Raw genomic sequence first — 14,419 nt, 5'->3', positions numbered from 1 at the left:
AGTCTTTTTCCACCTCAGAAACTTTGTCTGCCTCCGCCCATCCCTCTCATTTTCAGCTGCCGAGACCCTCACTCACGCATTCATCACCTCCAGATTAGACAGCAACAGCCTCCTCTACGGTTCACCGTCCAAAACACTCAAGAAGCTTCAATACATCCAGAACTCCACTGCTCGACTTCTCACACACTCCCACACCCGCGACCACATCACCCCCGTCTGTCATGACCTCCACTGGCTCCTCAACCCCCAGCGTATCCAGTTCAAACTCCTCATCCTCACCTACAAAACCCTACAGTACATAACCTTGATCCCCCCCCCCCCACCTGTCTGAGCTCCTCCACCAGCACACTCCCACCCTCACTCTCAGGTCTGCCGATGCAAACCTCCTGTCCACCCCACCTGCAGGACCAACCTTCGGACCTGGGGGGGTACAGGGCCTTCTCCATTGCCACTCCCACCGTCTGGAACTCTCTCCCTAAAAACACTGGAGACTCCCCCACACTCACTTCAAGAAATCCCTAAACTCCCTTTACAGTCTCTGTTGTATTGTCCTCTTAGTTTTTGCTTAGTTTTTCTGCTGTTACCTGTCAAAGCACCTTTGAGAATTTAGAAAATCACTATATAAATCTAATTTAGTTTTATTATTATTATTATTATTATTAATAATAAAACCTGGTTCTCTATAATACTGTTTGAGTTGATATATGTGTTACATAACTTTTTCAGTGTTTTAAACAATAGTTTCCATGGATACATTACTATATTCAAATGAAGAGACAATTTGAGAATCAGTTTTGGCAATGCATGTTTATTCTTCCGTCGTTAAGTTAAGAGCATTGGGTTACCAAGTTTAAGACGTTTGCAGATGACTTTGTTACATGAATAACAACACCAGAGATTTAGCTTGATGTCCAAATATTCATTTTGTTTTTTATCTTGTGACTCCTATAATGTCCATGTATTTCTCAGTAAGGCTCTGAGACTTCTTGCTGAGGTCACTCATCACAGAGAACAGTCCTCTCAGGTGGAAGCAGAAGAGCGCTTCAGGGTCCGTGTCCAAGAGAGGCTCCAGCGTCTTGTTCAGCGTCATGTTTTTCTTGGCCTTGTGGTCATCCATGGAAATCAAGCCGCTCTCCACGGTGGTTCTGACTGCCTTGAACATCAGGTAGTGGTCGTATAAGTCTCTGCAGGACTCATCTGCTGCTTCACAATCCCACACCTCATCAGAGGGCACGTCTCGCAGCAGGCTTGGCAGGAGAATGGTCTGCTCCATGTCCCTGACGGCCGAGCTGTATTTTCTCAGAGCCAGGAACAGGCTGTTTTTGTTAAATCTGGCCTCGGCAGACTGCATGGTTCCAGCTGGATGTGGAGGATGCTGTTGCTGTGCTGTGGTGGTTGACAGTGGGCAGCAGTATGCAGTGTGCAGTGCAGAGACATGAGAGCAGACACTGGTGAATTTATAAGACGAGCATGGGTGGGTTGGTGCTGTTGCGTCATTGTGTCACCCGATACATTTAGGAAAGCTTTGAGTGTTATTTGAAGTCAAACCCTTATCTTTATTTGATTTACACAACCTCCAGCTTCTACAATTTCATAATAATGTCTGACCAGTTTGCATCATAATGAACCTCAGTTGAATCATTTCCCAAGCAGACTGTGATGTTAGACAGACCTTGGTGTAAAGAAGGAATTCAGTTTGATTTAATTCAAACATTTGCCAAGAAATGGGAGATTCAAGCCCTACAAGACTTTAAAACCTGAGTGTGTAGTCAAGCTGAGCTCTGTTTGGATTTGCAGGTTATCAGCTCTTCTGCTGACTTTTTGCACACATTGTTGCATCGATGAGAGGAACCTGTATTATAATTCTGACAGGTAATTTAAGTGTTCCCATGCTCCTTAGATAATCATAAAATAAAGGCAGCCACAGTGGATTTGGGGGAGGGGGGAGGGGGGGTGGGGGGGTGGGAGGAATTGTCTGGTCTGGTTTGACTCAGCTGATCACAGGGTTGTCTCGTGTGTTTGACAAGCTGGTATTTTCTGCACAAATGAAGAAACTCTGTAGAAACTCTGTCCTTTGGCAGATCAGCTCAGAAGAGGAGCCAAGTACCACAATTTGTCGTGCCATTTAAAGAAAAAAATATTCTTGTGTCAATTAAGATAGCTGCTCTTGAGCTCAGGTAGGAATTAAAATATATTAAAATGCAGTTAATTTGCAGATTGAAACATCATGGTGGTTTTTAAGACCATGGATCGGCTTTGCCTTTAAGTTTTAAATCATCATTCCTCTGATTTAAATGGAACAAAGTTTGTCAAACTACTGACCAAGTTATGAATCTGAGTAGATTCATGAACTCTAATAGTTATGATCTCTTTATCCTTTACAATAGAATAGAACAGAGTTTCTCTGATTGGACAATAAGCTGATAACCACCAAAATATCTCACATGTCGTTGAACACAGGGTGAGATCATATGTCGCTCACAAGATGGCAGCCTTGAGCTCTTATAGCTGGTAATGGTTTCAACTGTGCGTTCATCAGCTGTTGAGAGACCCACAGATAACAAAACCCGTAAAAGCTATATGTGACATATCGGTCTATGAACACAGTAACATAACTTTTCTATTTGTGATCTAACTCAGGCTCGACTATTCTTTGAAGTGTGCTGGGCATGATCATTGGTAAACATGGTAACAGAGAAAACCTAAAGCCAAAGACTAGTCCAACTTTAAGAACCTGTTATATTACTTTTACTCATTCAATCTGAATAAAAAAAAGCCTGAAGAATTACAGAGTAATATATCATTGAGGTAATTAAAAAAAGAAAGGAAACTTGGAAATGGAAAACAACAACTTTGTATTCAATTTAAAGGCAACTTTGTAACCTCAATTACTGCAACATAAAATGAAACGTTTCAAGTCCAAAATGTGTTCTATCAGTCACTACATGGCTATTCATTTAAGAACCCGTTTATATGCAAGCAGCAGTGATTTTTTTCATGGAGATGTTACAAGAGCAACAACACAGAACAAAGAACAAACAATCTCAGTGCTACTGTAATAATGTGGTTAATGGCAGAGGAAGTTAACAAGATGCTTGAGTTTTGTTCTCACAAGGAGTTTTACACTGGTCTTCAGTAGTGGACAAGAATGAAATTGTGAATTTAATCAATTGAAATATATTCATTTACCAATAAAAGACAAACTTGAAGCTGTTCTAGATGCTTTGGGCAGAGGTTACCCACTCCGCTTTTCCCATTGTCCTTGACAGCTCTGCCAAACAAGAGTCCAAATCAATTTCCGGCTCAATAAGCTCTTAATTAAGTAAATCAAAGTGATTTATCCACTCTGCTGCGCAATCTACTCAAAGCATGATGGGTATTTGAGCGCAGACCGACCTCCTTTCATGGATACTTTACACTCACGTCACCTGTTAATTGGAACATTGAAGGGTCATCGTTCCAGAAAGTGACAGCACAAGCAGAGGGAGAAGGGAGAATTCTTTGCTTCCCTCAGGTGACATACAAAGAGATCTATATCTGCATGGGACTGTTCAGTCAGTTCATTCAGCTCAGTCTGTGCCGTTTGAGATGGGACTCGGCTCTTTGTCAGTCAAGCACATACAGTTCATTTTTTTCCAACCACGCTGCCTTCTGAAATCCACCAAAAATGATATAAATTGTCCGCATAGTCCTTCTTCGTTGATTACAGTTTATCACTTTTTTTTCTGTTGACCTCTGATTATGATTTCCAGGACAGTGGTAAGATCCATCATCTTAGCAAGCATATCCATGATGTCTGGATGATCCCTTGCTCCGCTGATGAACTCCTCCAATGTCAACTCGCCTGAGTAGACAAGCAAAAACAAAGATGAAAATGACATCTGTATTTTATTTTAAAATGACGCATTCTCAATACCATTGACTAGAAAATATCCCTTACCTTCTCCGTTGACGTCAATCTTCTCGTATACAATAGTCACAATCTCTTCTGGGGGGATTTCATAACTTCTGGTGATATCTTGAATAGCCTGAAAGAAGAGTTTACACAGTTAATTCAGAGTTTAATTAAAACTTGCCAAGGCCAATTATTTGCCTTTACCCATTCTGCTGCTAGAGGAAGTAAGTTAATGTTGATGTAAATGTAAAGCGTGATCTTTTGAAAATACAGATTTATGCAGGTTCTTCTACACCTCCTGCTGACTGGATTGTTGAAAGTGTTTTAACCTAAAGGTCATAAATGGGACAAGGTGAAATGTCATGTAATCTGTAGGGTGATTATTGCGTGTCTGCTTTTCTCCGTGAGAAAGGTTACCAGCAAGGCCAATTTTAGATTTGTGCTTAGATAAGAAGCCCCCTGGATTAGGTGTTGTGTAGTTCATGTCCAGCTAAACCCACTTCTGCAGGGTGAGAGCAGAGCAGCTAAGCTTTGTGATTCAGGTGAGCTGCTCAGGTGAGCTGCTCAGCTTCTCTGCTCGGTGAAACTGTAGTTTTGAAACATCCAAAGGATTTTCACCGCACCTTAAATATGGTCTCCATTTCCTCCTTGTCGATTTTTCCGTTTCCATCTTGATCAAAGAGCTTGAAGTACCACTTTAGCTTCTGGTTAATTTCTCCTTTCAGTAATAAACTTATGCCTGCAATGTATTCCACAAAGTCTATGTAGCCATCCTGCAAAACAGCACATGAAAAATGTAGTTAGTAGAAGTGATACAGATACATTTGCTTTTCTGCCAACACTTTCACTTACTAACAATTTATTCTGAAAATTAAAAAAGGAAATTGTATCATTTAGCATTTGATCATTTAATGTGAAGGCTCAGAGGTAATGCAGGTCTTGGGTAACTATGGCAGATATTTTAAACATGTACTTCTGATATGCAATAAATGGCTTTTCATTCTGAGATTTGTGAAAGAGTTAAAGACTCACATAGCAGAGAAGAGTTTAACCTCAGTCAATCCCTGTTAAAATGCCACAGATCTGTCTAATCTCTCAGCAGTCCTTTTAAATGTTACTCTCCACGATAAAGCTTTTGAAACAATGCAATTACAGTCGTACCACTGTAAAGTTTGGTATGCGACACTGGAGAACTGATCTGATTGATTTAAGCATGCAGATGTTTATGCAACTGTCTCATCAGTCTGGAAAGTTTTCAGAGCCACACTTTTAAGGCAACGAAATGTTGGGCAGCAAATGCAAGATCTGTGTTTTCTTACCCCATCCATGTCAAAGGTGAAGAAGACTTGATCAACATAGCTGTGGGCCTCCTCTGTCATACCGTTCATTTCCAACATGGTCTTGAGCTCGAAGAGCGTGATGAGCCCTGATGGAGACTCCCGCATGAATTTGGTGTACCAGTGGTGCATATCCTCCTCCAGGATATCATCCAGGCTGGAGCAGTTGGATCCCATTGTTCCTCCACAGGTGTGATTTTGTCCAGAATCCTACAGCGAGCCAGTGATATGGACTCGATCAGAGAAGACTGTGTCCGTACGGATCACTAGCAGCACTGAGTTCCGACTGAAACCTCAGGCAACGACTGTCTTAATCTTTAAGTCGTGCGGCAGCCAAAAGGAGAGATAACCCTTTAATGGGATAACTGCAGAAGTCTTCCTGGAACCTCAGGGCATTGCATGCTCAACGACTGAAGCCCACTGCAGTCATAAAACATGCAAGGTTAGAACTGAGTTTCCAGGAATATAAGGTTCATTTAAGGTGTTAATGATGATGGACAAAGTTACATATGATTCTTTCTAATTTCCTAAATTACCTATTCCTGCATTTATTTGAGTTCCTCTGTTGTATCTCTTTTTTTTTTTCTTTTTTTTTAAGTTTCTTTTTCAGTTTTAACAGGGCCTATAGGCGAGGTATTCACTCCAGTCACTTTACTTAATGCGATTCCCTTTGGTTTTGTATGAATGAGTACTGAAAGTCTCATTTCTAGAGTCTTTTGTTAACTTTGAAGGAACATTGAAAGATATAATGAAAAAAGCTAAACCAAAATCTAAAGAAGCAAAAGTCATGTTAATGGCTCAATTTAGAAAGTAGTGCAAACTCTCTAATAACACTTAAGAAGCTTACTTCACTGTATGCTGGAAAGTGCATAAAGAATCACAACCACAATGCATGGATTTCCCCTCCAACAGTTATACAATCTGCCCATGTAGGTTCTCAGTCATCCTGGTCTTGTTAATGCAAAGTTTAGTTTCTAAAAGCAACTCAACTTGATAGAACTTCTTGAAAACAATAGGCTAAGCGTTGAATGCTTCTTTATTTTGAACTGAAGAAACCTTTCAAACGAGAGGCAAAACATCTTCAAAAACTTCTATTAATACTAGTTGCCTTTTGGATTACACTTTGTATTAGAAAAACTTTTACTAGTCTCTTGTTTCCCAAACAAGAGACTAGTAAAAGTTTTTTCCAATAAGACAAAGTTTTTCCAATAAGACAAAGACTAGACTTATGTATAATACATAAGACAAAAATGTACATTTTGTTCAGACAACGTAAAGACCACTAAAATAAATTGTAGCCTTAGATGTATGGCAAGCATCTCTTCCTACTTTCTAATCAGGCTCTGTCTGAATAGTTCATTCAAAGGTCTTTTGGCAAGAACTACTGTTTGTTGGCCGCTTCTGTTTGGATTTTATCACTGAAAGTAAATACAGCTTTTGAAAGTTATATTTACTTTTTAGTGTATCCTTGTTTGTGTCCGAGTCCTGGTTGGGGGGGGTGGCAGCTTTTCTTAAATACAAGCAGGGGGGCCCTCCAAGGAAAAAAAAGGTTGAGAACTTTGGGATCACCTGTAACTGTCAGTGCTGTCAGACTGTTAACTGTAAAGAAGAATAAGAACCAGATTTGGTTTGTTGATGAAAGATGTTGGCTGGATTTTTACCTTTTTTTAATTTTTTTGCATGTTTGAAAGTTTTTTTTAATTTTTTATTGCTTTTAAGTTTTCCCAAATTTTGCATAGTGTAAAACAACCTTTCAGCCCATGCTTTCCACAACCAGGTAAAGAAACATTCAAACATCTTCATTTCGGTATCAACAGGCAGGGATGCATGTTTGATTCATGTTTTTTTTTTTTTTTTCTCTAACCCCCGCGTATTGTGCCTTAAAAGCATCTTTGAGTATTTAGAAAATTGCTATATAAATCGAATTCATTATTATTATTATTATTATTATTAAAAAGTTGTAAAAGAAAAAAGGATGCAGTTATTTTGAACCTAACATAATAACGTAAAAATAATGGGAAAATACTTGTTCCAACACAATAATCTAACAAGATATTCTCAAAACCTGATGTATATTAATTATTTTATTTTAAGAGTAAATTGCCTGTGACAGTTTCAGTTTATCAAAATGTGTAAAAAATTGCACAAGCACACCTGAATGGATGAATACATGCTTAATCAGCACTGCTCATCCTGAGTGACCTTAGAGGATTATGTTTACGATCATGACCTGACAGTAGTGAAGTTCGTTCAAACCAACCTAGCAATCAAAGCTCCGAGAGCCGGGTATAGTAAATCTGGCTTCAAAAGATTAACAATTCTGAAAATAGGACACAGGAGATGGACCACCAGTGACAGGCAGCAGTATACAGTGTATATCTGTCTATAAGGTACACATAACCAGGATTTATGCTGCTGCCCTGTGCCATGGCACCTTATCTCTCTCTGCTGTCAACAGATTAAGAAAAGTGTTTACTCTCACAGATTAGAGATAGAAAAATACACTAACACATAACATAGTTAGTCTAGTGTTAGTCAATAAATCCGCTCTTAACAGAAAAGTTCAGGTTAATTCTTGTTTATCCAAACATTTACAGTCAAAAAGCAGGTGGTTTGATTTAGCTTTAAGTAATTGTACAGTAATCGAATGTCAACTACTCTATAGCGCTGGTGTGTTCCTGTTTAAACTTGACCCTTTGGCCGGCATGTGACTGTCACGCACCAAGGAGGTGCATGCAAAAAATGCATTTCCACTTCAGGAAAACAAAAAAAGGGGGGGGGTTAACCTTTGTCCCCAGCAGAAAACTTAAAAGATTCTAAATTTGGGCACCGAATCATGGTTATTGAGTCCAAAAAAAGATGATGAGCACAGTCTGAGGTTAAAGTGTATCATGCAGTGTGAGTAACTCTTACATAATAGGCTTCAAATAAAGCAAACAGTATCAGCAGACACAATGGTTCAGTTTTCATAAAAAAACTGTCTTTATTTTTTTGTGTACAAATGCATCTTACATGGTTATACCGAGCAAACCATTACCAAAACATGTGTTGTTGTTTAACAACAAAATGAACTGTTGAAAAAGGCAGTTATTGTCTTTGTTAGCTCAGGTATAAAACATTTCCGTGGGGTCTTGTGACACCAGCTCCAGCGTGGACCAATTAACAACCACCTGCTGGAACAATTAGTCTTTGTTACCAGACAATTGGTATCAACTTTAATCACAGCTGTAATCGTATTAGAGGACAAACCTGTGGGCATTATACCTGACAGGAAACAGGCTTCATGATGTACTGACACACTTTCTGTTGATTAACATGTCAGTGATACTAAATACAACAAGCTTCCATCCACACATTGTAAGATTGAAGTATCAATGTAAGGCTTGATGGTTGACAGCAGAGATACAGAGAAGGCAGGAGAAACAGAACCATAGTAGACAGAAACTGATTTGCCAGTAGGACATGTACTCCCTCTAGTGTTCAACCATGAGGAATATTTCACTACAGGTTTAGAATGTTAAAAGCCCTACTTTATTTTCCAAACATTAAGACACTTGCATAATACGTGATGTATTAAGTGGCATACTGAACAGAGTGTTGATCTTTTTTTTCCAAGAATATTTTTTATGGGCATGTAGCTTTCACTTATAGCTTATTTCCCTTTACAGTTCTCCAAGGCTGATTTTCATATCAGTGTTTGTTGCTCTCAAGGCAAATCTCTTAAGAGTGTAACACAGTTTTAGTTAAGATGCAAATCATGTCTGGTGACAGGAGTCATTGGCACAGTTATGCAAATACAAACACTATTTTCATTAAAAATACACGTATCCAGCCACAGTTTTTTATATACAGTAACTGCTGGTTATACTTGGATCACAGTGATAGGGAGTCATATAAATTATTAACAGCAGTGACATAAAAACAACGCTGTTACAGTCAATAAACTTGCAGTTTAAAAAGGCACAATCATACTCAGTACAATCTCAAATACAACTTGAATTATTATCTTTCATGAATTAAGAAAGATCCGATTTTTTTGAGACATTCTCTTGCTAGTTTAATCAATCAGCCGAGGCAGTTGTCTATATTCCCTGACAGTTCCTTTACTTTGGATTGAATTTAATTAAGACCGGCCTTTTAAAGCCTATTAAGCAGATCAGACCTTCAGATCATCCGTATGACCTACAGCCATAATGGACTTATGTGACGGCAGTCATGTAGTTCCCTGTGGTCAAGCTGCATCACATGCGACGTTTCTACATCTCATGGGAGTATACCACAGAAGTCTGACAAATCATCTGTATAAAACAACCACCTTACTAAATGTGGTTTAGTGTTTGCAAAGTGTCTCACTTGAATGACGAGGTCAGTCTGTGAACTTTTAACACTACCGTCTCAAAAACATGATGAGGGACACTGGGTCTATATACATCGGCCCTGACTCATCAGACTCCTGGTCATACAGAAACTGTCTGAACACATTGTAAACCATTTCCCTGCTCAGAATAAAGTTCCTTAGAGGACCCTGTTGTTCTTCAGGCATGAGAAATTTCAGCTGGTAGTCAGCTATGACTGATCCGTTCCTGTGAGAGAGTTATACAGAAACACGCAAGCTTAGCACATTACTGTTAAACAAACAAATGACAGGACGTATACATGCTTTGTTTTCATGCGAGGGTGAGGTGTATTTACCTAAAAGCGTATATCTCCGCTCCTGAGAAGTACCGTCCCAGAGCAGGGGAGGCTCGGTAGAGGTCAGCAAGCTGGGTGGGGCAGGATGAGGCATGCAGAAACAGAAAGCAATGGGTGTGAAATGTTTCTGGTTGATACTGACCTACTTCACATTAGCTTTTCTCCATTCTACTGCTAAAAGCTTTTGATTTGAATCCTCTGTAAGAGATTAATCCAGCCACAGAGGGTTTAAAGCTCCTGACAACAGGTATTACTGTCTCAGTGAGCAGAAAAGTTTTACTCTGGAAGTGAAGAATTTACTATCAGTTGTGGACCAGAAAGGAAGAATTACTGAATACACGTTAATCTATAATATTCTTATATGTGCTTATATATATACTGAGTTGCAAATTCAACTAAAAAAAGATTAATTGATCAAGTAAATCATTTGAAAAAAAAAAATGAGGTTGTGAATGGGGCAAACCTTTTGTTGAAGGTCAGCAGCGAGTGTTTGACTCTCGTTGAAAGACATAGTGAAAAGTTCTTCTTTGAAGACCTGGTTGGGCAGCTGGAAACTCCCATTAAAATACAAAGGGGACTTAAACAATGTTGGGTCGAATTTCTCATCCACATCCTCATGGATAACTGTTAAAAAAGGAAGTTGTATTGTTTTATTCTTCAGGCTCATTCCACAAAGTGTTGACGTCGCATCTGCAGCATTTCTTAGTAATTTCCTCTTTGGCATATGAACAATCACCTTTCTGATAACAAACGTTCAGGGAAAGTTAAAATGTTTACCTGACTTATATTCTGTGTGTGCATGTTCTATTCAATATATAAAGCATCATTTAAAACTGTGGAATCTCAAACACATAACCTTACCTGAGCATATCAGCAGAGAAGATATAATTACAGCAAAGATGAGGAGAAAGATGAAGATGATGACCATCCATAGTCTGACTTTCTGACAGAAGATGACCTTATTCAGCTCGTCCTTTATTCTTCTAATCTAAAAACAAAACACATTTTGCTTTTTCAAGATGTGCATAGAGTTTATCAGGGTCATATACTCCAGATATATGTTTACATTTTGTGCAGAATATTAGTTTTATTACGTCATGTAACTAAAGAAAATAATGTCAACAGAGAATGAAAAAAACACTCAAGTTGAAAAAAGCTATAGCTTGCAAAACAAGAAATATATTGTGGGTTAAAAGGTTAGGCAATGACAATTTGTATAGCTGCACAAATGGAAGAACAGGAAATGAACTCATTGAGATATCTCATATTAACAGGAGAGTTACACTTCCTTTATTCCAAGAACAGGATGGATCACCAAAGAAACTGTTTTTTTTTTTAAATAAAATAAAGTCATCTCACCTCTCCAGAAGCATTTCCCGGATTCCTTTGAGATTCTGAATCATCGCCGGAAGTTATAACCTCCCCATTACAACCCTGCAAAAACAAAACACAAACAGTGGGGCGCTTTCCTCATGCACTACAATAACAGGATAAATATCTTGGGACAATGTGCTTATTTGTTCACTTCTAAGAGAGCTGAAAGACACTCCCTAGGTGTTGCCACATAGAGGATACTTTCACTTTTTCTTTCTCGCAAAATGTAGAAAAACGTTTTGTTTTTTTTAAATAAAAAGCCTTCATACCTCTTCTACAGCATGTCCCATGTTCCCTTGAGGCTCTGCTGCATGATCAGAGGGTCTCCTCCCACCATTACAGCCGTCGACCTGATCAAAACACACAAGAAGAAAGTATTTCTGTGACTTTCCTCAGGCACCCTACAATTAATAGATAATTGTCTTGACAGTTTGTCCTTTATTTGTTTGTACTTTCAAGAGTGCTGAAAGAAAGCCAGATGTTGACACCAAGACCATAACTCTTTGTTTTGCCTTAAAATAACTAAAAGGAATTATTATTCACGATCTCTCGACAAGACAGATAACCAAAACTAAATACAAGACACACAAGAACATGACATTGGTGGAAGCTCACCTGTACAGAAAGCAACACATCTGTTTCTTTGGCATCCACAGCCACACTCTCTCCATTACCGGATGTCACCTAGGAAAAAGTAAATGTTGGAGAGGATTACCACAAATTTCAATAAAGCCTGTGTAAAATGATAAACTGTGTTACATGGATCTAACACCTGAGATTATTTTCTCTATTTACACATCAAGCTCTTGTTCGTTGTCTCGACTGATCGATAAGATGTGTCAAGAAAACGGAATCGATTATCAAATGTATACACCCTGCTTGTTTCATCCCACCAACAACTACAACGCCAGAGACACACTCCATGGTTCAGCATCAAAAACCAGGCAGAGGTCATCCTTACGATGGCCCAAAATAGTGAGTATCAACAAATGGTGTCTAAGAATTTTTCAAACAATAAATCTTATTGACGTTAATCACAATAAAATTTGCAATTGGACATCTTAGATTATTTGACTGATGTTTACACCTTCATATAATCTGTAAAATCAGCAAGTAAATAGACATTATAAACACTGATATAGAAAAGTAGCTTCTGGTTAAAACCACAATTATTAATATTCTAATTAACCTACAGAGGAAATAATTATCAAATAGGCCAATTATTGATTTTATTATGATTTTTATTTTATAGGTAAAGGTAAATAAGGATCAAATTACATTTAAAACATGGACTCACCCGGTCAGTTGACCCGTTCACATGTGCAGCTCCATTTTCCCCATTCGTCCGAATATTCTGCATTTTAATGTCCATGCTGGGATACCTCCAAATCCAAGTCGAGCCTATATTTTTTCAACCTCCAAACCCGGAAGTAGGCTACCTACTGACTTTACGTTTTAATATCTAAACCGCTCTGTCCGCATGGGACGCGGGTCAAAAAGGTAACGAATCCAAAACAGGTCACTCGGCGACTTCACATTGTTGCACCTGACAGCTCCTTGAATTGTGTGTGTTTCTTTTTTTTTTTAAGACGAGGACATGTTGCTTCCCTGACTCGCTTGATCCTGACCCCCGAGGCAGACAGGTAAATTCCTTGAAGTTTCGGTGCTCTGACGTCGTAAGGCGTTGTCAAGTACAGACTAAAGGGAAGGAGACTGAGCATGACACAAGTCTGCTTCTCCTGAGCGTGACGTTACTAACAGTTCAATCCTGACTGTGAACATTAATAAAGTCATATGCATGGTAAACTGCGTGTTGACACTCAACATGTCTTACTGCAGGTATCGGGGTTTTTCTATTCTCAAGTTAAGTTTGCGCAGGTGTTTGCCTCGAGGATTTTATGTATTTGCTTAACCAAATAAGGACATCCGTAATAGATCAAGTGGCCCTTTTTGAGGTTGACCTTCATTGTGTTTGTCAAATTTAAGGTCTGCTTCAGAAAAGATGCCTTGTAAACTCACGCTTTATTTTATTTATTTTTTTTTACATTAATTGGATGCAGCTTTAAAAAACTACCATAGGATAGCTGTTAATTACATAAAACATGAGCGTTTTAAAAACGAAGTTAGATTTTTACTGAAAGCATATTTACGATGCTTATCTCTGACAATGAGACACACTTCTTTTACTTCTCTTTGTTTAAAAATAAATATATAAAATTAACTGTGGACTAGATAGGCATATTTTTAATAGCGACTTCTGAATTACTTAAGTGTAATTCTTATTATTTAAGTGTAAATTAACAATTTCAGGGAAAAGATAATCGGCTTTTTTGTAATAAATGCAGTTATACATGTTACCAGCAGGGGTCGACAAAGGCCACAACAAGTGAAAACCTTTGTAGAGAACATGTGAAATAGGCCTGTTGTTAATTTCTTATATTAATTGTATTTTTCATAGTAGTAATGACAGTTTCCCTTTTACATCTTTTAATATGTTTAATACAATTTCCTCTGGGTTTATTTTGAAAAGCTGATTATAAAGGCTGTACATGCACGCAGGGTTTTCAGGCGTTGACATTTGATCTCTGCTGAAATAAAGGCAGTCATGGGAAAAAATTATTAAGGAATTATCAAGCTGGTAATGAAGTTCACTTGAAAGGGGAGTTTTTCTCTTTCCCTATCCACATTTCAATTAATGTAGTTTTGTATTAGAATATTTTTGGAAACAATTATTATCTCAAACACAGTTAATCATCAAACAACCTTTGCCTACTTAAATATAGATGTAACAACTCAAACTGTCTGGTGAGGTGTATGATATCCCCTATGTTAATACGATTTATAGAAAAAATATATAAACCACTTAGGTCTTTAGGATTTAGTGAATATGTCAATGTAAGTCTTGCTTGTAAACTTAAAGATGAAATTGACATATTCATTATAATATATTTTATTAATTCAAGATAAACGTCCAATGTTAAAATTCAAAAAGAAGGTTTTTGTTTTATTTGATTTTTTGGTCATTTGATTGAAAGCTGCAGGTATAGCATTAATCCTGATCTTCCATTTTCATGATCATTGGTGTGTATATTTACTGGGCTCAGAGGTAGTTTTTGCACTA

The 14,419-nt window shown here is 38.1% G+C and overlaps 3 protein-coding genes across 3 annotated transcripts; all 3 read right to left on the bottom strand.

Annotated features, from left to right (window-relative positions):
* Nucleotides 1–788: 788 nt before the first annotated feature.
* thrsp (thyroid hormone responsive) lies at nucleotides 789–1,448 on the bottom strand. Its single transcript, XM_020634914.3, has one exon. It carries the CDS (start codon nucleotides 1,349–1,351, stop codon nucleotides 932–934), a length of 420 nt encoding a protein of 139 aa, XP_020490570.2. The 5' UTR covers nucleotides 1,352–1,448; the 3' UTR covers nucleotides 789–931.
* Nucleotides 1,449–1,595: 147 nt separating this feature from the next.
* guca1c (guanylate cyclase activator 1C) lies at nucleotides 1,596–5,541 on the bottom strand. The gene is made up of 4 exons (XM_020634917.3): nucleotides 5,215–5,541; nucleotides 4,519–4,668; nucleotides 3,941–4,028; nucleotides 1,596–3,844 (listed from the first exon to the last, which is right to left on the bottom strand). The coding sequence occupies exons 1-4, from the start codon at nucleotides 5,407–5,409 to the stop codon at nucleotides 3,714–3,716; spliced, it is 564 nt and encodes a 187-aa protein (XP_020490573.1). The 5' UTR covers nucleotides 5,410–5,541; the 3' UTR covers nucleotides 1,596–3,713.
* A 2,649-nt stretch (nucleotides 5,542–8,190) lies between these two features.
* LOC109984736 (TPA-induced transmembrane protein homolog) lies at nucleotides 8,191–13,085 on the bottom strand. Its single transcript, XM_020634853.3, has 8 exons — nucleotides 12,596–13,085; nucleotides 11,914–11,982; nucleotides 11,568–11,648; nucleotides 11,284–11,358; nucleotides 10,786–10,912; nucleotides 10,388–10,548; nucleotides 9,925–9,995; nucleotides 8,191–9,815 (listed from the first exon to the last, which is right to left on the bottom strand). Exons 1-8 carry the CDS (start codon nucleotides 12,668–12,670, stop codon nucleotides 9,620–9,622), a joined length of 855 nt encoding a protein of 284 aa, XP_020490509.2. The 5' UTR covers nucleotides 12,671–13,085; the 3' UTR covers nucleotides 8,191–9,619.
* Nucleotides 13,086–14,419: the final 1,334 nt, after the last annotated feature.

This window comes from Labrus bergylta, chromosome 11 (genome assembly GCF_963930695.1).
Source record: "Labrus bergylta chromosome 11, fLabBer1.1, whole genome shotgun sequence".
Lineage (NCBI taxonomy): Eukaryota > Metazoa > Chordata > Actinopteri > Labriformes > Labridae > Labrus > Labrus bergylta.
This window is presented reverse-complemented; position numbering and strand designations above follow the sequence as displayed.

Coding starts and splice junctions, on each gene's coding strand:
- thrsp (XM_020634914.3), bottom strand. CDS start 1,351: ATGCAGTCTGCCGAGGCCAGATTTAACAAAAACAGCCTGTTCCTGGCT.
- LOC109984736 (XM_020634853.3), bottom strand. CDS start 12,670: ATGGACATTAAAATGCAGAATATTCGGACGAATGGGGAAAATGGAGCT. Junction 10,913..11,283: donor CGGGAAATGCTTCTGGAGAG/GTGAGATGACTT, acceptor TTTTGTTTTTAG/ATTAGAAGAATAAAGGACGA. Junction 9,996..10,387: donor CTGCTGACCTTCAACAAAAG/GTTTGCCCCATT, acceptor TGCCCCACCCAG/CTTGCTGACCTCTACCGAGC.
- guca1c (XM_020634917.3), bottom strand. CDS start 5,409: ATGGGATCCAACTGCTCCAGCCTGGATGATATCCTGGAGGAGGATATG. Junction 4,669..5,214: donor TCACCTTTGACATGGATGGG/GTAAGAAAACAC, acceptor GCTGTTTTGCAG/GATGGCTACATAGACTTTGT. Junction 4,029..4,518: donor AAATGGAGACCATATTTAAG/GTGCGGTGAAAA, acceptor CTCTTCTTTCAG/GCTATTCAAGATATCACCAG.